The sequence below is a fragment of the Tubulanus polymorphus genome, chromosome 4 (genome assembly GCF_964204645.1).
Source record: "Tubulanus polymorphus chromosome 4, tnTubPoly1.2, whole genome shotgun sequence".
Lineage (NCBI taxonomy): Eukaryota > Metazoa > Nemertea > Palaeonemertea > Tubulaniformes > Tubulanidae > Tubulanus > Tubulanus polymorphus.
The window spans coordinates 891,936-919,783 of record NC_134028.1 but is presented as its reverse complement, the minus strand read 5'-3'; the positions used below and the strand labels follow the sequence as shown (position 1 = coordinate 919,783).

The following is a 27,848-nucleotide window of genomic DNA, read 5'->3' as shown; positions in this document are numbered from 1 at the left end:
CTGCACAGCCGGCCCACTCCAGAGTTCGTTTATATTTACATGATTTCGGGAAATATCGGTTGTCAAAATCGTAGAGTTTTCTATCTATCAGAAAATGTAAATAGAGTTTATAAAGTTTTCTAATTACTGACGAAATTCTGAGATTTATTTCGCCAAATGTCAAATCATCTGTCATCGGAATCCGACGGTTAACGCGATTCACTCATTTCCAAAATCGTGACCGCAATCAATGAGTTCGATCGAACCGGAAGTGACGTCACGAGTTCGACGAATTTATGCGCAAAACTTTCGGCGTAAATTTCTCAAAATTTCGACGTCCGAATTTTCTATTCTCGCCGGCGCGCAGACGTGCATTTCTGGAGAATGTGAGGATTAAGCGCGACAATCTCAATCTCAGTCGACTGTTTAATGATTACTAGATGAATATAACACCCTACTGTTACACTGTCAGTCGTCATGTTCGAGCATAAATCAAACTCGAGTATGGATACGAACTGGTTAAACGGCTCCGCAGTGTCTAATCACACAACTTTAATATATCGCAGTTATTTCTACAATAAATATACGGCGCGATGTCGTGAAGTGTTCGGCGGCGTCCCCCCGCATAAAACTCACTCACTTGTTTAATTGCCTTGTGTCATCGAATTCCCAAAGATAAAAACAGAAAACGTGCGAAACCGGGCACGATTCACGTTTACTCGTGATAGCTGTTAAAATCAGAACTCTTTCTCTTTCTTTTATTCGCGATTGCAGAAAATATACAACGACTCGATGTTTGAATATATGAATAACGCCCGTGTTTGAATATACTTCAATATCGATAATACAGAATAGAGATAGAAGATTCGTAAAATAGGTAGAATAACGAACCACCAGAAATATCAAATATCCACTTTCTATATTTCTATAGATGGAAATAAGGTTTTTTGTTTTTTTTTTCAGAATTTTGTTATACAGTCGCTTCTGTGCGCGTGAATCAGCAGGCGCAAGAACACGATGTAACTATCGGGTACTGAATCTGAATCCATATACACGACCACGTTGTGTTCTCCCACTTGCGACATAACCAACGCAGAATCGTCAATTTGGTCGAATCTTTCACTTTACAACTCATACCGGCCGGTATCGAGCAGGACCGACCGTTATAACAACTACCAGTCCGTATCCACCGAGGCCAGAATCGAATTCCTAAATCTTTCCATTCATATTTCACCGGGCAGTAAGTATAGGCTAGTAAATACCGGGTTAGCTTTTTACGAACTCGTCTACTAGTGCGCAGTCTCAGAGTATGCCCGCCAGGGAGCGGCATCCGACCGAATTTCTTTATCTCTTTCGGAACGTAAACGTCGCCATATTTGATCAGTTTGGTTATTTTCCCGTAAACCGACGAACTATTGGATTTCAGAACCGCGGGACGGTCCACGGACATGAATGCCGCGTTATAGTGTCCACCGATGATTTTACGTAGTCGCCTGGGATTACGGTCGTTCATACTCGGGTCGTATCGTTTATCCGGGTACTCGATCAGTTCCAGAGGGGGCAGAATATCTGAAGGTGAAGGTCGCATCCGGTAACCAGGTTTTCTCGCGAGTTTCATCGTAGCTAAATGTCGATCTAATCGAACTCCTTCTACAACAGGAACCGCGTCAGTGACTGAACAGAACGCATTAACTAACAAACATGTTAGTGCTAAAATGCCTTGATGAGTCTGAAAATAAAGAGAAAATATAGAAAATGACACGATTCTTTTTACTGAACGAAATTGTTTTACTTTGGTCATTTCGCGCTGTGCAAGGGAACTAAAACGAATCGTTTCTAGAGTCCATGGTCGCACACAGGCTGAAGAATCCCAACCGCCCCTGAATCCCGCATCCCTGAATCCCAACCATCCCTGAATCCCGCATCCCTGAATCTCAACCACCCCTGAATCCCGCATCCCTCCACGAAACTTATCTCACTTAGAGAAATTCTCCGTAAATTCATTCAAAATAAACAAACAATAAAAGGATGAATTGTGAGCAGTTTCAGTGAAATAAATCAGTGTGAAGATGATTTCAAGTGAACAGTTGAGTAATAATGTTTGATGTTTATGTCATAAGTTGTAAAATAGTTGTAATATTTACAGATCGAGTGACAACCCCCACAGACCCCCTCCCCCCCCCAGCACGACGCCGCGGTGACTGTTTGTGTTGATATAGAAGAGAAAATTGTCACGTTTAATAGTGATGATTGATCATGTAAACACCAATAAACGACTGGACACAACTAGTAAATATCTCTCTCTTTCCAGCCCCTTTCTCGACTATCTTTGCCTCACTGCTCTCTCTCTTTCTCTCTCCAGCACTCTTTCTCAACTCTCTTTCTTTCTCTGCTTCTCTACTCTTTCTTCGCGCTCTCTCTATCTTCCCACACTCTTCTCTCTCTCCTCTCTCCTCTCTCCCTCACTCCCCCTCCCCTCCTTTCCACAAACGCGGCCGATTTATCAATAATCTATATGTATATGGGTTTACGCTGATGCCCGTAGCGGGTAAGACATTCACTCGCCACAAACTCCTCCTGGTAATAAATTGATAATTCATAATCTATAAACGGCAAGATGCAATTAATAAATTCTTTATCGGCGACTTCGACTTTCGTTGAACGATCGATTTTATTGAGCAACAATTCTTAGAATGTTTATATTTGATATTTCAGATCGAATGCCCGGTAAACATGAAAGAAATACACAGCTAGCGCTGTACTCACTCACATAAAAAATCCATGTTTTTATATCATCCCTAAAGATAAACTGATATCACCGACAGATTATCTATATCAATTGTCTGATGTATGAGGACTCTGTCCAAAAGTCGTTTCTCAAATTTTAAATTTTCGAATGAAATCGTGATCTGGGTTTTGGACCGGTTTAGAAATTGGATATTTCAATCCAGGTGCGGTAGATTTTATATGAGAGTTTTTTTCTAAATTAGAATTTCAATTTTCTGATCATTTTAGGAATTATCTATTTTTTAAAAATTGTTTGGTCAAATTTAACTGACAGAAACAACAGAAACGGGTCCAGTGACTGATTATCATTTTGATTAGACAGACTGTACTGGTGTTATATCAGTACAGTAATATATAGATATAATAACCGTTAAGGAACAATGAACATCAACAGGGGATTTTTAAAATACACACAACGAAGTCAGTTGAGATATTATACTAATAACAACATCAGCGCTGATTACAGACAATGTTTGTATGACGCTATACCGCGCAGTACCGGGGTCACTGTCACTGTCATTGCTTACATTTAAAACCAGTCTTAAGATTTAAGATCATTTTTGGATTTATGTCACGTCCGTGCAACTGGTGGCCTTTGGTTTTTAAAATACATCGTTACACGTGAAATGACTGTTATATACAATATAAAGAAGCTAAAATGCATTGGACTTTCGAATCAAATATTTGAAAATTAACGTTTTCTAATTCTATTCACAACCAGATTCAGTTCCACTGTAGTAATCGTTACAATTCGATCCAAAAAACTACCAGAAATTCAATGATTTCGATTCATTTCTGTATTCAAATCAATAAACAGTTTAAAATGATTCTCGAAAATGTATTCTGTTCCGTAAGAAATCGAAATAGGGCAAAAAAATACAGCGAACTCATTCACAAATTACATTCAATATCTTATGTCTCCTTCTTATGTCTTCTCATATTCAAGAAAACCGATACAAAAAACCTCAAAACATCTCGTGATAACTTTCATATTAGTCCCAATAAAAACCAATGACATTATCATCACCGATGAGAGATTGCTATCTAAAAGTTGTATCTAATAAAAACTCACCATCATATCGGTCCATATGATCTATGTATCAATCGTCTGGTGTGTCGCGTATCACCTTTTGCGGTCGGAGATCTTTATCTTAATCTATCGAGAGTTGATAATGTATAGTTTTTACGACGATAGGGGGAGGGGAAGAAAGCGCTTTCGTCACTCACTCGCTTCGACGAATGAATACCGTCCGATCTCCAGTCTTAAATGGAGCGCGCCTTTTTATGGTTGAACCGGAGCTCGAGACGACCAGTCTAGACGAACGTTTCACATCTGGCGCCAACGCTTTCTAATCGGTTGAATTTTGAGAAATCCTTCTGTATACTTTCACGGCATGATAAGACAAAGGATGCGCAATCGTTGAATTGTCGTATAAGTGATCCCCACTGTCGGGCTACACGCCCGGGAACTATTGTCGAAACCACTCGGTATTCAACTACCACATCCAAAAACTTCAACACTTTCTTGAATGAAATATTTTCTGTAGATATATAACCAGCTCCTCGGGAGGCCAACCACAAGTCAAATTTAACTTATTATATTCAGATAGAAGTTTTGATTAATCCCTAAGTGACAGGAGAGTAGCCACTTCACCGTACAATAATCGAGAACTAATTTATATCAACTTTCTTTATTCGATTGTGAAGTTGTAAGATTTTTCTCAGCGATTCGACGACGGGTCGTATTTGATTGGCTACTCCTCGGGTGACCGCTGGAAGTCCTCGTTAGTGTGTCGATGGTAATCCTACTTGAGAGACGTCTTTCTCCCTCTCCCTTTTCTTCCCGTCCCCGCTGAGATTGAAAAGACGCGCCGGGTAAAAACGATGTTTGTTTACAATGAATGAAAGAACTTCCAAAAACAGGAAAAAGCAATTTTATTTTAAGTATGTTTCACGTATAGAGTAGAATACACGTTGTTCCCATGCGTGACAGCGACAACTTCACATTCACTAATTTAGCGGAACAGTTAGACTCCTATCTGGATATTAATTGCGCGTTACTACTAAGTTCCTCCGTGTGTACGGAATACCAGACCTTTTCTCACTTTCATATTCTTCCTTTTAGAAATGATTCCTACGTTTTTGATATCCAATACGTATATAGTCCAGTTAAACGCGAGGCTTGACTAAGTCTTCATCCTTGGAGTAAAGTCTGGGGAAGGACTCCATTTTCACATGTTCTCACTATCTCGGCGTACTTTAAAAAAATAAATGAGATTGATTTTAAATGTTGATGTTAAATTCAATTCTCTTCATTGTTTCTTACGTAGGTTTACAAGACATATCGATTTGGTGGCAATTAAAAGTTATGTTAATTCAAAAAGAATAAATACAATAAATTAAGTTAACCATTGATAAAACACTCTGAGCCCGCGTGTTTGATATACGTGATATTTCATATGTGTGTGATATTCAGTATTCTTGGAGATGACTATTAGGATATTTCGCGATGTTTTGGATAAACTACTAGCTAAAGAAGGAACCATTTCAGACCCGATTTTTCGTTCTTAGTGTGTGGGATTTTTTTTCTATATCTAGAATTTTTAGGGTTTTGATAATCAAGAAAAGAAGGTTTTTTTCAATGCGGTGTGTTGAAGTGGGACGTTACCTCGGAGCCCGGAGCTGGTGACACTCAGTGATATAAAACATTACACAATTATTATAAAGTGTAAATTGACTTTAATTCATCTTCGTGTGAGTGAGTGGGCTCGAATCTAAATCAAACCACATAAGAAGATGCGCGAACCAAACAGAGACGCGCATTCAATATACCGTATAACTAATCCTATATTGACTTAGTTATTGTCAGTTTGGGTAACGCTATTTCACCCCGTTACGTATTGAGAATCCGTCCGTATAAAGGGTCGGAACACACAACGACTGAACGCGCTAACTCTCTGAATCCTTGAGAGAAACATCTAACGGAAATTCGGGTCGTGAAGAAATCATCAAATGACTTTGATGATGACATTAGAAATTGTGTCTTTTATGTGTTTTTCAATAAGTCGTTGTGGATATTAGCGGGATTTGGAACCCGAGAACAAAATACAAAAGGATGAATTAGTCGTCGGTTGACGGTAACCTACAGTGTAGCCGAGTACCACCCAGGTCGGTATAGAGTGTCACCCACAGAGAGAACGTGACTTATGTAAAAAGAGAAGGGCTACCCGGCAACCCACGCTGGAAGCAATCGCCTTTTACGTGAATTTCGTATAGAAATCAAATTCAATGATAACTGATTGTTGTTTTTCTAAGTCATGACGCGTGTTTTGTGTAAAAAGATGCAAACGGTAATAAATTTGTAGCGACAGATCTGTGACCACAATCGAGGATAGACACATGATCGAGCACTGGTTCTAATTGATTCTCATATCTTACAGAAAATTCTGTTTACGAGCGATAAATCGATAAAATCAAACACAAAGAGACACTAATGAGTAAAGGATTTGATGATTCAAGATCATATTTTGAAATTATTTTGAAGTTCAAAGGTCAAACTTAATTTTAGTTGAATACTAATGACATCTAAATGTTTTGTATTATTGAAGTCTCACTGGCTCCAGGATTCTCAACGAGGTTTAGAAACTGTTAGCGAGGGGAGGGAAGGGTGTGTCCGGTAATTTAACGCTTGGAAATATCACAATTCAGTGCGCACGCGCGCACGAATGAGTGCCATTGTTCTGTTATTATTGGCCTCTTGATGGAGCGCCAGTAATTCTGGGATCACTTCCGAAAGTCATCGAAAATTCTACAAACTTCCTGACAGTTCCATATTCCAAAAATACATTTCTAAACAAGGAAGGAAAGACATATCTACACAAAATAAGAAGGCTCAGAAAAGAAAAAATGAATTGATCCTACTAAGGGACTCGAACCCGGGGACACTTAACCGCTAACAGATGATTACTCGCATGACGTAGTCTAACTGTATGAGGTGTTGACCGTCAAGTTTTGCCCCCTAAATAAACCATTAGCGGGGAATATAGGAACTAACATATTAGTACGATTACTAAGTTAGTTCCCATATTCCCCGCTAATGATTTATTTAGGGGCAGCACTGAAGGTTTGTGAAAGCAGAATCCTCTTAGAATTTCAAGTCGCTGGAATCATTTTGTCGGGGATTGAACAATCCCAATAGAGATAGAATTCAGAAAGTAAACTCGAACATAAAACTCTCTCTCTCTCTAACAAATGGATAATGACTATTTATTCTATAACTTACACATTAACAAAGATACAATAAACAAAAAATAAATATAGACAAATTCAACGAATCGTCGATAAACCGTGAAAAACGCAAACAAACTATATAATAGTAAATAGCAGGGGTTAAAACACAAGGAAGCTCCCCTAGTACGACATACGGCTTTACCGTCTGGAATTAGCTCGATAGATTCTACCCGACCACGACGGGGTGACTTCTGACATGGTCGTGGGAATACAGCGTTACGGGCGGGTAGGCAAAAAATGATCCCACGTACGACGGTACTGCAGTACGACTACTGCTTACTCAGTGCCGCGGTATCAACTCAGTACGGCCGTGTCAAACCATTCAAATCGGTGTCACTTGAATTTTAATTAAACGCAAAATTAACAGATACTATAAATACGGGTTAACGTTATTTAGAAACAAACAGAATTTCGATCTAATTCAGCGAGTAAATTATCCACATCGATATCGACAGCAGTTCGACGCTTCGTTGCGCTGTGGTTTACTGTGTGGTGATCACCGTCATCTCCTGTTGATTTTACAGCTAGAATATCAATTTCATCATTCTCCTGCATTTCTTTAATTAGACGATCTATCATCTCCACCTCCTCTCTCTCCTCTTTCGTCTCTCTCTCCTCCTTTGCCTTGTCCTGAATAACAGAACATACATTTGAGCCAGTCTATTTTATAGGATCAGCTATATTTCAGTAATCTGACTCAACCTGACTCAACTCATTCTCTAAAAGTGTTGTGCTTACCAACCTGTCTGTGTTCTTCGTTACTTTCTATACTTGTTGCATCAAACCAAATTGCATCGTATTCGTTGGTTCCCTGTAAACATTAAAAAGAGGTCCATGTCACAGAGGTTTCCAGTGTAGACGAGAACATGCAACACAATTTGTTTGGATTCACAATAAGGAAGATTCTGAAATGAGAGGTTCGTGTCAGAGATTTGCACTCTACACAATTTCAGAACTGCGGCCGGAAGCAGGTATTTCACTGATACCTGACTATCACTGGTATTCAATCTTCTGTCATGTTTTCGCCGTTGTCGAATAAACTCTTCTCGATTCTCTTCTGCTCTTGTCTCGCGTTCCTGTTGTTTCTTTATTTTACCTTCGTGTTTCAATTGCATTTCTTTAATCTTTGCTTCAACATCCTGATAAAAAAAGTTAAACTAACAGATTTTGAAAGAATTTTACATTGACGGGTTTGAATCGAACACAAATTAGAGGTGTTTCGAAAATGAAATAATGTTAGTGCTATGAAATCATTACAAAGTTTTTTCCTTTCTGGTCAATGTCTATAGCTTATTGAATGTGTTGTTTTGTTAACGGTATGACAAATTATCTGTGAAGCATGATACAAAAAGCCGGGTTCTTTTTCGTTATTTTTTAGAATTAACCCAGTGTGAAATCGCGCACGTATCTATCAAAACTGACGATGAATTCTGACCAAGACTTACAACAGAGCTATTTACCAGTTTACGGTGTTGTTCTCGCTCCCTGAGTCTTATCTGTCGATCTAACAGAAACTTCGAGCGTCTTTCATTCGCTTGAATTTCTTTCGACTTCAATTTCTGCGACAGTCGTTTTCGTTCCTCCTCGATGTCCAACTTGTTCAGCCGTTTCGGTAGGAGATTACCGGAAGTGTCGTGGCAGACGTTGGAAGCAGCGATTAGAGTCCAAGAGAAGCCGTGAGGTGCGCAAACCTCATTACACGTCTTTATTAACGGGTTTATTCGTAGAGGTTTCAACGGTTGATCAAGTGGAGCTCGATCAGAAAATTTATTTCTGTTTTCAAGAAAATTAATCTTAGCTTGGTCGTTCTTCTGACTATCTGTTGAATAAAGTTCTAATGATGTGGCTTCGTGTGACCTTGCTTTTGATTTCGGAGGTCGGATGACACCAGCGTGATGACTCTCTTGTGACAGAATCTTTCTCGGTGTATTTCTATCACCAGTCCTGTTCATTCTACCTGTTCTCTTCCCGCCGATGTTAACTCCAGGATCGCTCCATGTAGCGAGTACTGGGACATCATCTTGGTTCACGCGCTGTTTACGGCGTCTATTCGTTGGTGGTTCTGAAACAATTCGTCGGCTGTGGAAATAACTTCGCCCGAAGCATGAAGTGAACGCATCTCTGATTTGTCGTGAAACCGAAGATAAAGAGCGCGATAAATGATTTTGTCTTGAAGGCGCCATTGTATTCAGTTACAAAAAGATTGTAACAATGGCAGTGGTTAATTTCAAATGCATCGTTACTAGACCGAAGCCCGTGATGTGTTACATAGAGCAAAGAGTTAGAGTCACCCATTCGTGGAAACGGAGAAACAACTGTTAGACAAGAAAGTTGAAGTCATTTTAGAAACTTTTTCTTCAGGATTGATATTTTCATTTCCCGAGTCCGATTTTTAGGTTCTTGAAGATTTGAACCACTTTTCTAATGTAGCTGGAATAGTGAGATCCGAACATCGGCTATTTGGGACGAGCGTCAAAATTCTGCAATTTAAAGCGGGATTCGAACTCACTTGCAGATTTGTGACACCGGTCGGTGACACCCGCCGTAGTGATAATGACGTCATGCTGGGAAACACCGGCATCGTCGTTGCTACGAGTGATAGGTTTGAGTACATCCGCTAAAAATATAGTTCTACGTGCTATGTCGCTGAAATAGTATTTATAAACTACCGTTTCAAAAGGAAACAACTGAAATCTTTTAGAAATACATCATCAAATAAATAAAGATTGTAGAGATGATGAAATTAAGCTTGGTTTGTTGATGTAATTGTGATCGAGTTTGACAGCTCGTAGTAAATCGCCTGTAATGTAAACACACCGGGACGGGAAAGAACCAGGAAGTAAAGTAAGACCGTTCTCACCGCTCTCACTGCTGCTCTACCGTTGATTAGAGATGCTGTAATTGAGATTAATTAGTAAGAACTGTTAAAACTGAACGATGCCGTCGGCCGTACAACTCAGTGAGATGGTTGATCTGGCGCTAGGGACGCCTGAAGTCGGATCTGTGAATTTTAACGTGTTGCATACACTGCTTCACGCTGTTATATCTAAACTAGGAATATCTGAGGCTAAAGCTGAACTAACAGAGGAGGATGAAGAGACTCTGAAAACACCGAGACCAGATCAGAGTGATCTGGCGTCGCGCGGCGGTAGTGCCTACACGAAGGACAGCGGACTGGAAGAGACCGACGTAGAACAGGAGTCACCAGCGGCGAGTAGGGATCAAACGCGAAATGAAATCCTACCGAAGAAAAAATCGCATTATCACGCGTTAGAATCGAAGGTTTCAAAAATCGAACAACAATTAGACGAGTTGAATCGGTTGCCGAGTAACACGGAATTATTCGACAGATCGAAGGAAACCCCGAACACGAGAGCCGTGTCTGATATGTGGCAAACAATGCAGATCACTAAACGAGTTGATGCTAATGAAGCTGGAGTTGGGAAGGTCAGTTTCATCTCTCCTATATAAACCCAGCTATAGTCATCTGAATTACTGGAGTCTGTTTCATTGCCATGGCTCAGACTAAAGACCAGCTCAAAACCATCCTACGTATTTCTCAAGCTAATCTAACAACTTAAGACCAGTCATAAGATTTAAGACTTTTTAGACTTAAGTCTCGACTATGAAACAAACCCCGCATGATTTCCTGTTACAAGCACCTTTATGTAGCCTACCCCTTTCTGATAATTCAAAGCAACTCAACTCTAACAGTATTTCAGTATTTATTTAGTGATTTATATTGTTTTTTAGTTAATGTCGATGGTTCAGGATTTATTAAATGAAATGCAAAAGTTACGAAATGACAATGATTCGATCAAGAAATTAATCGATGAGGTAAGAGGCGTGGCTTATTAACTGATTCAATGATTGATTGACAGTTTATCAGCTCTATTCACACTGTATCCCTGTATTCTTGTGTTTTATATTCTTTCAGTTGAATGTTTCTGATCTGAAAGATAAACTAAAGAAACTCGAGGATCTCACTGTAAGTCGTTCGAAGTATTTCATGCAATGAAATAAATTCAATTCCTCATAATTATCGTTAATGATCTAATAGTTTAGACTTCAATGATTTGTTTCAATAACATTGCGTCAAACAGCCCAACCAATAAATAACTTAATGGTAAATTCTAAGAAAGCTTACACTCCCCCCCCCCCCCCACAGCTGAGTAATAGTACATTGTACAGTTCTATTGCATTTCCTGCTAATTTATGTTGTCAATTAAACTCTGATGATGTAGGCCTAATAGAAAATCATAGTTATTCTTATGCTTTAATTTTAAGTCATTCAGAATTGTTACATTGCCTGCAGAACTGTTACATTGAAGTAGAACTGCTGTAATTACCGAGATGTTGTTCTTTTCTCTGACTGAGAATCAAATCTCAATTGATATTTCAATGATGCACTACATGTCGAGTGAGGTATACTGCGGCATGTGTATAAGTATTTACATTCAATAAAATGGCCATCAAAAAATTCTATTCAATCTAACTGCATTACTCTCTCGTATAGAGTGCTATGTATAATTAAACTGTCAATAATCACTCTGTCATTCAATGTTGGACTTAACAACTTTTAGAATTAAATGTTGAGTGAGATCCCTCCCTGCTGTGATAAGTCCTAAATATTAAAATGAACTACGTAACTCATTTGCTCGAACGACCAGTTTGAACATATTTCGTTCTCAATTTTAACATTAAATAAGACAATAGTTTTTTGAGTCCAAAGATTTACCAATTGTCATAGACTTTGTAAAACCTTGTGGTGAATTTTTCGAGTATACTAGCCAATATTTAACCCAGATCTGTAGCATCAAAAATACATAAAGATGATGCATTTTTGGTAGCATTCATAGCAGCACAATGATATTTAACGATTCATGAGTTTAAACTTTATGAGTAAAAATTAAACTGTTGGTAAAACTGGACGGTGATTAGATCTATAACCAACACTTAAGGGTAAAACTGTAAGAGTTGTAATATCTAGTTGACGTGGGTCACTATTTACTGATTATATGATTCACCGGTGATTGGAAATCAATTTGTGTCTGGGAATGTTTGATATGTTTCTCACTAGTGGGGGTCGATTAGTGTTGAATATTAATTACTTACTGAGACGTAATGACAATTAACTGTACGTATTGTACTATAACATGTGACAGGTCGCTCTGATGTCGGAAAACCGATACTGAAACTGACTGAGCTACAGTTTATACTGCGATAATGTATTATATGTTAATTGAGAACACTTCAATATAGTTTTACATACACTACTTCATTTACATCATAAAGTCTTATAGACTACAATATAGTATCAACAGAACCCTAACCCTAGCCCCTCATCAAGGTTTACTAACTGAAAAAACCCACAGTCAAACTTGATTTATTGTACTTGTATAAATCATCATATCATATGAACTCATCTCTATTCCTGATTCGCAATTTGAATTTCCAATTCAATTAAGTTTAAGTTGTCATTTTGATTATCAGCTTCATCACAACGTTCGAATTTCACATATATTTTTTAAAGCTTCATTTCAAGGAAAATTTTACAATAAGCTATTTTGCTAATTTGACATCGATAGCCACATGTCTATAAGTTTCACTGTATTCATTAAGCTTTGATGATTTCAACTATTTATTTCTTATTTCAGAATGAATTGAATGATAAGTTCACTCAACTACCCGGACCAGATTTCTATGAAGGATTTGTTACGTGGAAAGGACTAGAGGATGCTTTAAAGGGCGTCCGAGAAGATTTAAAACCACCTGAACGTGTTGTTATAGAAATGTCCATGCAAACAGATCCTGTAAGTTATAGATACTTCTACCTAACAACTAATGAGGGACCAATCATAAAGTTACCCCCTTTTCTTATTGTTAAAATGTACCATGTACCATCCCTTATTTACAAACATACTTTATGATTGGCACCCGAACTAGAGTTATATAGAAGATTTCTACTAATAGACTGTTCAAACTCTTAACATAAATATCTAACATGGAGCATGTAGATACTTCTTCTGGTTTAAGGAGCATAAAATCATCATTATCGATAAAATGCCATCCAAATCAGTTGGATTTCATCCTCTCGAAACGTGGAAATATCACAGCATGAAATCAAAACTCACCAGCACCAGTTACAATGGATCATGTTGTATCTTTGCTGATCTCAAAGATGAATGTATTATAAATAAACATGTCAACACATAAAAGTAACTACAATTTCCAGAGAGTTCAAGTTCTCCATTCTTAGATTGTTATTTTGAGATTGCTATAAATATTAAAAACCTGCGACAGTTAGACAAGGATCAAGGGCTGTGACTCTATTGATAATCTGCTGTGTAATCTGCCGTTTAATTTGACTTAAGGTTGAATATTTCTTGAAATATGAAAAAGGAGGATTTAAGAATTTATTTGCTTATGTTTCTATACATGATAGCTGTACTTAAACATTCACAGGCTAAAAACACTATTGAATGGTTTCACTTCATGGTCTATGATTTAATGTATGAATGAATTCTTCAACACCGAGCACGTTTTACATTCTCTGAATTTACTATGAGATAATTACGTTTTTTTTGTTTAATACACACAAAGTAAATTCCCATTAATTTCTAATCTCTGTTGTAAGCCTGCAATCAGGACCCACTCACTCCTAACCCTATCCTTACTCCTGATTTATGTCTGGAAACTATTTTCAGATCAACCAGAAAATATTTCAGGATTGGTTTCTTTCTTATTGGGCAAAAACAGCGATGAAATTTCTATTATTTCATGAGACTATTGTTCAATTTGGATAGGAAAGTTAAAACAATAGTTTGACATATAAGTGACGTCAGTAGCCTATAGGTGTGACTGGAATTCTATTAACAGTGAGGTGTTTGTCCTAGTAACTACTCTGATAATTTCTGTTTTTGACTGTTGTGTTTTCAACGCTCTGTGACGACGAGTCATAAAGAAGCGTCTATTATCAATATCACCCCCACTAGACTCATACCTGTATACACGCATAGAATACAGGATTTTTTCTTTTATTTATTCAAGAAACAGCTTTCAATCTTGTAAAACCATTTCACTTTTCACATAAACACACACGACGCTTTACGCTATGACATTTCTATTTCAACCGTATTTGAAATAAATGGAAAACTATAAATTTCTGCGTTGAGTCAGGTGTTTTCACGCAGGTGTCACTTCTACAGTATGTGTTTACTGGTAGAATATTTAACCTAACAACCAGTATAGGAAATAAAGAAATTAATTTAAAAGTACTTCAAAGATTCTTTCTTTTGATTTGATTACAGGGTGGTTTCTTTCATGTAGTTGTTAAGATTTTAAGTGAAAGCCATTAGACACGAGAGAGACTCCTTACACTGCCTGTTGTAGGCCTACCTACAACTCATGAATAAAATAGTTTTTCATTATTGTCGAGTAATGATTCATATTACAGCTTACAAGAATCCTTAAACCAGAAGAGTATTACGTATCAGTATCTTCCTGTTAATACCAATAACTTTTCAGAACCCCAGTTTCATAGTTAGTTTGTCAACTGACAATAGTGGAACTGGATCTAAATGTTTATGTTTTAATTAACTGTTTTAACTGACACTAACTCTCTGTCTCCTATCTCTGTGTGTGTCTGGTGTTATTGATACTGGTTTCATACAGAAATCATCATCCACCTCTAACACAACATCCTCATCCTCCTCGTCAGCGGTTCATGTGGCACGATCGTATGAAAACGTGAGTTTAAAACCACCACAATATAATCTATATTAATCACCATCTATTCATTAATTATTGATGATTTGTTTATTAGTTGTTTATGCATTTTGATTATTCATTCATTCTATGATGATGTTTGATTATTGAATTATTAACCCTTAATTCGGTGCAGTCACCAGTTCATCCACTGAGTCAGGATCCAGTTACACTGTGGACCTGGATTCAGAATTCTGAGTCTGGATCCTGAACCGTGTAACTGGATTCAGTACAAGCTTAATTTCGCAGTTTGAAACAAATCAAAGACATTATTTAAAAGTATCATTTTCACCTACTATACCATGTTACCATGGTAGTGAGCTGAAATACTTATATTGTGTATAAACCCAGCCTCAGGGATATCAAACTGTCAAATCTTCATATAAGAATTATGTATATATGTTTCTTACATGTACATGGTAATTCAGAAGCGTGTGACCAGCAATACTGGTAATTTTGATGCTCTCTCCTCCCCCAGGGGTGCAGTGAAAGAAGGGTTGATGTTTACCATTCCCAAGGGAAATTTTGAGTCTACGTATGATTTTTGCCTGAGTGAAGCCAATAAAAAACAGTTTTCATTCTTAATCACGGAATTTATATTTCTTTATCCGCTTATTTGCAATAATATTTCCTGTTTTTCAATAAAACAATGACTTATATTAAACCCGGTATCTGATATTAAGCTTTTTTCTATCAAATAATTGACTGTATTTAAGCTCCGTGAGTTCTGTGCAATTATCATTCATTAGCATTATAGATTTTTATTATAAACTCTTGAAATATTGGAAATTAACCCGATTGGATCAATACGTATTTATATCTAAATGAACTAATCATTCAACAAAGCTCATTGAACTGATTTGCAACAAGTTGATTTCAGTAGGAATTCTAATATTTTGGTAATTATGTTTATAGGTGAGGCCACCTTCAAGTAAACCATCAAGAGAGCTGCAGGCAATGCTTGAAAAACTAGGAGTTTTATCGGTTAAACACGACAGTTTAGAAGTTCGTGTTGATAACGTCGAGGTGAGTGATAGAAAGTGGAGAGAGGGAGAGACTTTTCAACCTTTCTCTTTTTTAAATTCTATCTAATGAAATAAATCTGAGACATTAAAAAATATTTGATGAATTTTTACAGGAAGAACTGAAGAAGAAAGCTGATAAGGAAGATCTGGAAGGATTGAGTAAGTTTTTTTACTGTTCATTCACAACTTGAACTTCTATTGACCCGGGTCATGATTTCTATGTTTGTTTATGTATATTTTAGGTGTACCTGATGATCTTTTAGCTCAATTGAAACAAATACAAGAAGATGTTGATTCACTATTAAAGAGTCGTGATAGGGTAAGTACTGTACCGAGGACAACTAAATGTTATATCAATGCTGACAAACCTCAGCAAATAGGCCTTGATTCATATCATTTACTTATTCAAAATCCCTTTTCATTATCACTATTTTCATCTAACAAATATTCAAAAGCTATCCTTTTCATTTTCCTCATCTCTCTTCTCTAACACCTTACATTAGCCCATCACACCACCACCACCACCACCACCGGTAGCGCCATCTGAACGCGTGCCCGTGGCTGAGGTGAAACCCGTATCGAGACCGTCGTCTAAAGAAATAAAACCGGTACCAGCTGCTGCTGCAGTAGCCGCGGAGATAGAACCAGTGAGATTAATCAAACCGGTTCAATCTGAGGGTGAGGTTAAAGTGAAAGAGGTCGTTATCAAGGAGGTCGTACATGAATTAGATACAACTGAATTAAACGCCTTGAAAGAACGAATCAATAAAATGGAATCGACGTCCGATGAATTATCGAACCTGAACGAGAAAGTTGCCGGGATGGATGAACAACTTCACTTATTACAAAGTGTAGTCGATAGTATGTCGTCGTTAGAGACGCAGATGAGCGAACTGGACGTGACCGGTGCTGAGGAAACACCAGCGCTACCTGGTGATGAAAATCTGCAGGAATCGGAGCTAGACGCAGCAGCAGCAGCAGCAGCAGCAGAGCAGGAAGAAGTTAAAGTGGTTGTGAAGGAGAAAAGTATGGAGAAAGTTTCGGAAGAAGTTGTTGTTCCTGCAGCTCCTAAAGTAGAGCGTATTCCGAGTCAGGTAGCGGTGATACGTAAAGCTAGTTCTCGAGTATTAACAGGTGAACAGTACGCGGCTCTACAGAACATGGTCGCTCGTAATACGGCTGAATTAAAACAACTCGCGCAGAAAGTACATAAAATGAACTTCGATTCGATGAAAGAATTTCAACAGATGAAAGATAAGGTGGCGCTAGTTGAGAAACTGCTTGGTGAATTACAGGATAAAATTGAGAATTCGTTGATACATGCTCATCAGTCTGGTATAAGTGATAGGGTCAGTACACGCACCCTCTGTTCAATCACAGATCTACATTAGTTCATTTTCATTTAGAGTCAACTCTCAACTGTTAAAACCGGCTCTTCGTTCCTGTACATTTCAATTCATTTTCTTTTTATTTTAGCTTTGTTTCATTTTCCAATCATGAATTGTTGAAGTTATGTTCAGTTTTAGTTTCATGCATTCGATTCTAACTTTGATGGTTAATCATTTTTTGCTTTGTTTGTTTTGTTCAAACAGGACAGCGCAAATCGACAAAAGGTAAAAAAACTATTTATAGATATTCTTAAATCGTTTATTACTGATAAAACTTATCGCTAATGATTCTAGAGCTGATTTAATACATTCTTTTAATTCATAATGTTGTAATTTATGTAATTTTTTACTAGTCTGATTTAACAACTAATAACAAGGTATTCAATAACAGTCTACGATTATTTGCATGGTTTGAAGAAAGGCTCTCTTCCAATATCACCCACCACCGACTTGTCTAAAACAGCCTTTGAAAACTGGTTTTGATGAATTACATTTCATCATATTGAAATAATACAAATGATATCCCAAAAACCTTGTGTCTAATTGCATCGATGACGAATGATTGGCTGTTATTTGGTGTAATTTACAAGTTGTCACTAATTCTAGAGTAAAGAGTTTGGTAGCTTCAGCAACAACAACAAAACCAGCATCACTTACAACATCTATTACGTGAAGAAACATTGGCTGCAGCTTGTATTGTAGATCAGTAGACTATTTTAGATCATCAGTAGACTATTGTAGATCATCAGTGGATTATTGTAGATCATCAGTAGACTATTGTAGATCATCAGTAGACTATTGTAGATCAGTAGACTATTGTAGATCATCAGTAGACTATTGTAGATCATCAGTGGATTATTGTAGATCATCAGTGGATTATTGTAGATCATCAGTAGACTATTGTAGATCATCAGTAGACTATTGTATATCATCAGTAGACTATTGTAGTCATGCAGGACGTGCATGAACTGTAATTACCTTATAAAACATTCAAAGAGTTTATGTAACCATTCATCACGTATTCTATTGATCAGATGCTTTTAGTTTGAAACCAGTCACGGCTTAGAACCTCATAGTACTCTTGATACTATATCCAATCTAACCACTTAAAACTTATCAGTAAGAGGTAGGACATTAAGGACTGAGTTACAGCTGTGCAACTGGCTGGGATCTTAGATCTAGATCTTAGTCACCACAAAACTCTAGATTGAAGTCGATTTAAGTTTTGCCAGTATAGAAATTATCCGAAACCCGGTACTTGACTTAGTATTCTTATTTTTGTTCTGGCTGTGGGAAAAATTAGTTCAAAACTAAATTCTATTTTAGGGTTTTAACAACTTTCACGAGAATGAAGACAGACCTTCTCGACGTGAATCAGATCACACCTCTCATGACGATAATCGTGATAATGATAAATTAGATCATGTTGATAATGATAATGATATCGATGTTGTTTTTGATGATGACGATGAATCTTTTGCAAAAGATGAAAAAGAACTAAAACCAAACTTCAAAGATGAAAATAAATCATTGTCATCTTCATCATTATCATCATCAGAGTGTGTTCTGAATTCAAAGATTCACTCTACAGCCACAGCTGCTACTGCTGTAGTAAGAGACTTGTTAAATGTATTCTATGTATTTTATGTGTTATATATTTGGAAAAAGAGTGACTTGAATCTTGTGAAAATATCTTGAATCAAAACCAATGACCAATAGGCCAGTCCATTCCAACCATAGGTATGGTCAGTTTGAGGTGGTGACCACCTCGACCTCTGAATCAGGATGGACTTACCCTATGATTATGATTTAACCCTAACCCTAGGGTTAGTCCATTCCACCCTTAGGGTTGCCACTGGTGACCTGCTCTGTACCTTAGGTGTAGAATGAACTAACCCTAGGATTATGATTAAACCCTAACCCTGGGGTTAGTCCATTCCAGCCTTGGGGATGTCACCAACCAGGAACTGTAATGAACTGACCAATGCCAGTATTATGTCAACTGGAATTTAACTATCACTGACTATCTGATAAGAGTCATTAGCAAATGTCCTGAGTGGTTATGTTGAGGGGGTTTTCCTGGTGGCCTTTGCCCAAAATTCTTGGTCACACGCGAGATAAGAGAATAATACCAACACAATAAAAATTCCTTTGCTGATTTGCAATCAGAGGAATTTACACCTCTCCCTGATAGATAGCATTGATTTGTAAATGGCTCTGTGTCAGTGAAAGAATGTTGTATCTAGGTCCCTGTGATATGTGTTTTATTCATTATTTAGGGTAAACAAGTTTAAAAATAGCGCAAAACCAGTGACACAAAGATAAAACGAGTCCCAAGTCACTCGTTAAACTCTGAATATGTAAACTGCATGTTTTCTTTTTACACCTGACAGGATGATATTGTGTGATTACTGTTTCCTTAAACGTCTCATAGATGTCACCACTATCAGTACCCTATATATACATATACCCTATATATTATGAAAAAACGAATTCACTGGTGCTGATATCAATTATTTTATTTCAGCAAATCTCCCTCTCACTCCTCTGTGTAGAATGAATAAGTGTTTGGAATTTGGTGTTTCCCTCACTGAATATAGTATCTTTATATGTATATAGTGTACACCCTGACCTCGACACCCAGTTCTACAGTTATGACTAAAAAATTATATCCAATTTATCAGATTTGAATAACCATGCACAGTCACTCTTGACTCGAGTATGGTTGTGCGTTTGCTCCTCCACCCGAGGCAGGTTGTAACCTGCCTGTGAAAACTGTAGAACTGGATTCTATCATGTAATACACAGTAAATTAATGTGTCCCTTGATTGTAACTTGATCTTGATGATGTATCATTGTCAACACCTGAATTCAGGGCCACTAACTGTAATATCAATTATGATAGTTTCATTTTGGAATCATTAGAACATTGTGAAGATAGACTTTGTTAGTTCTTCCATGGATGGAGAAACTAGTTTAAACATCCTCTGCTATTTTCACTCTCAGTTCAACTGTAGATAAGACTCAGTCTATAATTCCAACCACTTTATAGAGTTTTTCCGATTTTTTGATTGCGTAATGCATGTTTAATGATTGTAGGACACTGAAGCATTGAACCGAGCACATAGAGCTATCGCACAGTTACAATCTGAAATCGATAAACTGCTCAATACTACACAATTCTTAATGGACGAGAACAACAACAAAACTAAACAAATTGAGGTAAAATTAACTCACGACTTCATCAAGTCTGTCTACAATGATGTCAGTTATAAGATCAATGCATGAGTCTTTTTACTACTCTTTAAGTTCATATAGTTTTATGATTAGTCACTTTTTCCGATCTATTTTGTAAAGAACTATATGAGATTGTTTTGATGTAAATTGTACTTTTGAATAATGAATTGTTATCATTATTAGCACAGGAAATCTTATGATATTGCAACGGATTTTTTATACCAGCCCTTTGAGTTTATATATGTAATTTCATGCTTGTTTTCAATCAATAGGAACTTGTGGATGTTACCAAACAGTTAGATGAAAAGAAAGCTGATAAGGATTATGTCGATAACGGTTTGGAAGAGGTGAGTCAGATTGAGATGAATCCAAAATTTCAGAATTTCAGTTTATGTCATCATAATAAACTCACAATTTGTTGATACAGAAAGCTGATAAAAAGATGTTGGATGCTAAACTGAACAGTAGTGTATTTGAGAATACAGTGGCTGAAATTAATAAAGCTATTAATGATATACTCAATAGATTGGATGGACATGTAAGTTTTTGACAAATCTCTTTTTTATAAATACATAGAATAGTACATACTTGTAGTTTATAAGAAAAAGGGGAAAGGACAATGACCGAACCAGGAGGCTGTACTCGAGTGAAGGGCCAAAAAATAAATGAATTAGAAAATGATTTAAAAAGGATGATGATGTTGGTGATGATATTAACAATGAGAAATTGAAGTAGATAAAGATAAATGATGATCATATAATCTAAGTTAAGAGTTAAAGTTCGATTTTTCCTTGTTCAAAAAGGTTAAGACCAGTGTGACATGTTTATTCAACTGTAGGACGAAGAATGGAAACAAGCGATTGCTGAATTGAGTAAAGAAATCGATAATAAAATCGATCGATTGGAACTCGACGCTTTAAAAGATTATCTTGAAAGCAGATTGAAAGCTTTGAACAATAAGATTAAAGGGATGAATATGACTGATATGAACGATGACGACGCTGCTGGTATCAGGAAGTAAGTTAATGAACACGTTACAGCAAGACTTGCTGCTCAAGTCATCCTAGTTGGGATAATCATAATATTGAGGACTTATCCAAATGATGACTTACACTTAGTAAATTTGAATTAGAAACTCAAAATTAAGGGCGACTTCATTAATGTGACGTACAATGTCGACTTAACCAAGATTGATTTATGTTTGTATTTTTCATGATCATTTTATGAGCTCCATAAAACTACAGAAATTAGATTTGATCTCATAGTTAAATACCTTATCTAAGACTGAATCAAAGTTTATTATGTTGGGTCTGCAATTCCTTATTAACTACTTTAATAAATTTATGATGTTTTATTTCTAGACAAATGGCTCAAAGATATCATTGTATATCTTGTGACCGGCCTGTAGATATGTTCCCTCATGGGTAAGATACAAACTTTGTTTAAAAAAAATGTAGCTATAATTGAATTCTATGATAATTGTCAATGTTGTATTGATGTTGTAGACCAATCCCTGCTCTTCCCGGCCAATCAGGTTTACCAGGAAATCGTTCTTCAAGACCTTATACTACATTTGAACTAGAACAGATTCGACAACAAGCAAAACTGTAAGTGAATTCACCACCAGAATCCTAGGCGTATTAATATAGAGACTTGTTAGAATTTACACAACCCAGTACCAATAGATAACTTACAATTCCCATCTCTAAATATGTTAGCTTACATATAATCTATAACTGTCAGCTTCAATTCAACCATTTTTTTATGCAAATTAGTTAAATTAATTCATATTTGTTTTCATAATCAGAGGACATTATAATAAATCTAACAGGTATTTTGCATATCATTTACATACCTAATCAATTATATGTGTGTCTTTGCAAACTCACTTTCTATCTCTGACATGTCGTGTTGTATTAATGTATTATTAATTGCACTGCACATTATTTAGACAAAATTCACCTAAATCAACTTTAGACAAACGAACAACTTCACCAGCAATGGGGTAAACACTTAAACTCTTACTCTGCTACTACTAACCTAGCCTTAACTAATATTTCAATCTTATTCTTCGTTTCTCCTTATGCTTGGGTGTCATTCAAGATCATTTAGAACTTTGTTTGCTCAGTGGAGTGCAATCCCTCCCTCCTCCATAGCTGTAGTAAGGGCTACCCTTGAAATCCTCCAAATCTGGATTATGGATTCAAATCTTCCATGGTTTTTCCACAGTTTCACCTCCACTAAACAAGCTTCTTTCATCTATATATAATCAGCCTCTTCTGTCTTTGTGATTGATCTGTCTGTCTAATTAACTGTCTGTCTGTCTAATTAACTGTCTGTGTGTATGTCTCTCTGTCTGTCGTGCTAACACCTACAACTGTATGTGTTACTAACTTAGCATCTATCACTGTCTGTTTCTTATTACTAACATCTATACCTATAGTTGTAATATGGGAAAAGCACAAAATAATTTTGAGCGTGCGTTGTACCTGCGACATGTTGCACGTATGCGTAAAGCTGATTTCCACGCTTATCTAGTCCATTTCGGCAAAGGAACAACAAACAAACAACAGCTAATTCCTCAAAGCCCTTGCCGGCAACCCCCACCTCAAAATCCGTAAGTTTCAACAAGTTTTGGCTTTTCCTTCTTATTTCTTTTATGTCGAATTCACGTTCATTCAACTCATTTCAATTGAATCATGTTTATTTTGCATGTGATTTATATATAATGGATTCTTCGAAATATAAACTGTTTAAAAACTGTTGCAAATGTTTTCCTATAAGCTGTACAATGTATATATTCATTTCATTTAGTTTTGGTGCTCCTGATATCGCCGAGCAGCTTTATTCAACAGCAAGGCCATGTGGAGGCAGCCATACTATGACATATCCTCACAAACGAGTGACTAGATTAACACATCTCAGGTATTTAAACATTCTTCCCCTCCTATTTACCCATATCTCAAAGCAGGCTGTATCTATTTTTGTGATGGAGTCAGGTCCATCCGTTCGTCCGTTTGTGTATTGAATCTCACATGAAAAAGACTAATTGGTCTGTGGGGGTATTTTGATGAAGAATTAACTACTCTTAGGGGTTTCTAACTGTACAGCAGTAAGAGTTTGTACTAGTCTACCCAAATAGAGGCATATTTCTAGTTTAACATAACATGTTATTTATTGTATTTGACAGTAATCTATTCAGGGAAGATGAGCCACCAGTACCTGTGCAGGCTTTTAAGTAAGTTCGCAAATATGAAAACCGGTCCACAATGACTCAAGTGAAGATCAGATTTAACTAAACAGAACCTTTTTCATTTATAGAGAGGAATTAGACATTCAAGGTGCTGATGGTCACATCTATAAGGGGCGTGTCGATCGCTTGCCAGCTGTCAATCAAAATCAGGTAACACTATCAAAATGGAGACATTACCTAATCTTAGTTGAATTTTCTTTAACCTGAAGCATTGTTCATCATTTAGAGATATTTATTTAGGTTTTTCCACCTATCGTTGCTATTGAAGAAATTGTATTTCAGAAATCATTGAGAAAATCTGTGTCTTTTAGACCAGTAGGTAGAACTTGATCACAACTTATAGTTTTATTTGAAATGATTGTTTGAACTCCCTTATACTCTTTCAATTCACTTAAATCTTGCATGCAATAATCATCAGATTGAAGATCATAAAAGATTTTAATTATTGATTAAGTCATCTTGCATGAGTACATATGTACATAACTCATTTGTACATGTATAAAACATGTATTAACCATGTTTATACAGGAGATGAATGAAACAAAAAGATTTCCACCCCTACCCTCAGCTCAGGTGAGGTCTACGATTCAAATGAATAATTCATCACATTTTAGTTTCCACACAAAGCAAACCACACCACTGCTATTAGTACGTAGATAATGCAGTCCCAGCGTACAGTCTCCCAGCCCCAGCCATCAACCTACTGGGGCCAGTTGCAGAGTCATAGCTTAGCTTTAAGACCAGTCTAATACTTAATTACTGTATTGTCAATCTAACAAGACCAGTCTTAAGATTTAAGACCACGACTTTGCAACTGGACTCTGTTCATCAACCTAGATCCTACCTAAAGACAAGATTTATAAGTTCACTCATGTCACTCAGTCGCTCATTGACTATTTTGTCTTTAATATGCAGAGTTTAGTCAACACAAACTTTACATCACATTAGGTATGAAACACCTGAGTATTTCCTGCTAAACTTTTCTTTATGATTTGAATTCTGATATGATATGCTGTGATGTATGTATCGTACAGAGCTGTGTCTACCCAGAATCTGATAATTTGATAAATTCAGTGAGAAAAAACTGCAGCTTGATTATCACCAGTGAAAGGTTATTGTGGATCATCAGAAGTAACATTGATTGACTTGAGCAAGTCTTGAAATGTTTTCAGACTTTACGTAGACATGGCTCATGATGAGTATAGCCAAGATAAAACACCACTCAAAAACTCATATTCAGATACAACCATTCGGCTTTAGACTAAATGTCTCTCATTTTGCCAAGTGGAGTTTCTATCTGGGCTTTACTGCGTGTGATTAGCTGATTCCCTTTATATGTGCTGAAGGAAGGGGGTTGGGGTTACATCTACACTGCAAACCTGTCAATCACTGCACTATATTTATGAATTCCTTCTTTTGATTATGATTTACTTGTGATTTAAAGATCGCGTACAAACAAAAATTATTTCTTTCAATCGAAAATTATATTCATTTCTATGTTGTTTTGTCTTATTTTATTGGTAATAACTCTTTAAATAATCTTTGTTGGAAAGATTTTGTGGAGAAACGTTAAACTCCATCCCAAAAACCTATTTCATGGATGGGTAGGCTGGGTAGGTACAATGATGATATCTGCTACATGTTATTTATCAAATAAGGATAAATATCATATAATCAATATCCAGTCCATAGACTTCTCTAGGGAGAGTGATTGGTTAAGACAGATGTAGATATGAACTCATGGAGGATCCTAGGATTATCACTTCATAAACATTCATATAACTCACACATATGACTGTAATTTGATAGAAATCCCAAGCTTTTTCCAAGCCTTCTAGAATCTATAAAGGATCAGGGGTCGCAGTTAGGTCACAGAGGGGTCAGGGGTCATAGCGAGGTCACAGAGGGGTCAGGGGTCATAGCGAGGTCACAGGGGGAAACAGCAGATTGAATATGATGTTTATTGATTGTTGTTTGTTTTGATATTTTTGTAGAGTAATCGACCGTTATCACCTCAGATGATAAACAGAGCTAAAACGACTGCGAGTCCAGCATCTGCTAGACGTGCCGGAGGATCTCCGGATCAACGACCGCTGTCAGGACGAAGCGTGTCCCGGCCGCATTCCGCTCATCCGACGTCCATCTCTCGACCGCTGTCCGCGCGAAACTCAAACGCCAACAACAGAGAAACGCAGAATAGTCCGACTTTAATCGTACCGGGAGCAGACGCGATGAGGTCGACTTCACCGGTGAACGGAGAGTAAAAAACTCATTAAACTTCTATTCGTTTACTGTATTTTCACATCTATCATTCACAATAATAATAATGATATAATGAGTAAGAACTGCTATAATTATTTATACTGTAGGCTTTAATAGTTTCACAATTCATCCATTCTACTTATAAACTATAATGCATACCAGTGCACTTATAGAACTAAAGCTTGTTGGGGTTCCTTAACTATATGGGGCTGTCATAATGATTTCAAGGGGGCGTTTCACATGAAAATAGGGTCTGCCATTCCTGGGGCTGTTGAGATCATAGCCTATTAGGGGGGTTGTTTCAGATGATATAGGGTCTTCTGTTACTATGGGGCTAGGGGTTTCAGAAGGTCCCTACTTCCTTAACTGTGCCCTAATATTAATGTATTGTTTAATGGTTGTCTGAAGTGCTGTTTTATGTACCTGCTGCCAGTTTTTCCGATATGAGATTATATCAAATTGTTTTCATTGATTTAGTTGAGAGTATATATCATATATTGCATACAACACATATCTATTGAATCTTCCTAACTCTACTTAAACACTTGAGGTTCATTCTCTGTCAGACTTATAAAGTGCAGAAACAATAAATCCGTCCATATTCTTATTATATTCCTATCTAAATGCTTTCAGTGCCTCGATAATACATGTTTATTCTATATATCCTCATATTCCATTACTTAGAATCTAGAGCACGATATCAATTGAATTGATTTTGTTGCTTAGGGAAATTTTCCATACTACCATTTATGTGGATTCAGTTAAAATTTGACATTTCAGTTGAAACATTGTAAATTAATTCAAATTTAACTGCCAATTATCAGACTCAGTTCCTGGTGTTAAAAAATCATAATGCTTTTGTAGGATTAAGTGCAATAATATTATATAGAATCATAATATAATAACCTGAATAATCAAACACCCAATAGAATTATTTATTATAATGAATATTATCCCTATATAAATGATATCAAAAACTGCTGCTGCCGATTGTCTGTAAATTGGTTGTCATCTACTTAATCATATCTGAAAACTGTGAAGCCTTGAATTTATCTCAGAGAAAAAGAACCACTTCTTCAGGATCGACATGTAAAATATTGAAGGCCTCGAGTTGTGTGTGAAATGGTTGTCTTTTTTCATTGGTTGTGATGCATGGAGCAATCAAATTAACCCTTTTACAAATTGTCTTTTAATCGATTTTGTACAATTGTTGTTTAAACATTTAGAATGTGATTTTAACCACAAACATGTAGATGTTGGTGTTTGTAAGTTATGATGCAGCAGGCTTTACTGACCGTGAGTTGCCCCTGAATGGAGTTCACTTCTGTATCAGTCATCGTTATGAAGATCTTATCATCCATTATATAGTGTCGTACACCTCGATGATCAACGTTAAGTCATCGTTACTGTGAAGGTCATTATGTTGACAACTAATACTTTAGTAAATTGAATTCAAAATACAATTTGGGACTGAAAAGGCTTCACTAATGTGACGACTTATCCAAAATGAGGACTTGAAGTAGTGACTGTATAATATAAACATACATTCCAATTTGTATGTCGTTTTAATTGATTGAGGGTAGATACTGTTAACATACATTCCTACTTGTATGTCGTTTAAATTGATTGAGGGTAAATACTGTTAAAATTGTTAAGATAGTGAGTTTTAAACCGATATTGAAATCGGATGTGATATGAATATATACCGTATAGGCTATATAAAGGTTGTTTGACTTTGTATAATAAAAAAATCATTTCTATTTTGCTCAAATTGAAATAACGATCTTTGTGTGTTCAGTTGTTGTCCCCATCTCTGTGGCATCAAGCAACCAGGATCCCTACCTTATTCCATTTCCCTAG

General features: G+C 36.7%; 2 protein-coding genes across 6 annotated transcripts; one reads left to right on the top strand and one right to left on the bottom strand.

Moving 5' to 3' along the window:
- Window positions 1–778: 778 nt before the first annotated feature.
- Window positions 779–1,597, bottom strand: LOC141903323 (noggin-2-like). Its single transcript, XM_074791427.1, has one exon. It carries the CDS (start codon window positions 1,595–1,597, stop codon window positions 977–979), a length of 621 nt encoding a protein of 206 aa, XP_074647528.1. The 3' UTR covers window positions 779–976.
- Window positions 1,598–9,879: 8,282 nt separating this feature from the next.
- LOC141903415 (uncharacterized) lies at window positions 9,880–27,755 on the top strand. Of its 5 annotated transcripts, XM_074791525.1 has the most exons (22): window positions 9,880–10,503; window positions 10,810–10,893; window positions 10,994–11,044; window positions 12,714–12,869; window positions 14,731–14,805; window positions 15,739–15,849; window positions 15,962–16,007; window positions 16,091–16,167; window positions 17,441–17,461; window positions 20,336–20,458; window positions 20,746–20,820; window positions 20,901–21,011; window positions 21,312–21,490; window positions 21,835–21,897; window positions 21,979–22,080; window positions 22,425–22,478; window positions 23,288–23,398; window positions 23,664–23,711; window positions 23,795–23,876; window positions 24,009–24,041; window positions 24,255–24,299; window positions 25,721–27,755. In XM_074791525.1, exons 1-22 carry the CDS (start codon window positions 9,994–9,996, stop codon window positions 25,988–25,990), a joined length of 2,427 nt encoding a protein of 808 aa, XP_074647626.1. In that variant the 5' UTR covers window positions 9,880–9,993; the 3' UTR covers window positions 25,991–27,755. The 5 variants fall into 5 exon arrangements, with proteins under 5 accessions (XP_074647626.1, XP_074647628.1, XP_074647627.1 ...); XM_074791527.1 differs by lacking the exon at window positions 22,425–22,478; XM_074791526.1 differs by lacking the exon at window positions 24,009–24,041.
- The last annotated feature ends 93 nt before the right edge of the window (window positions 27,756–27,848 follow it).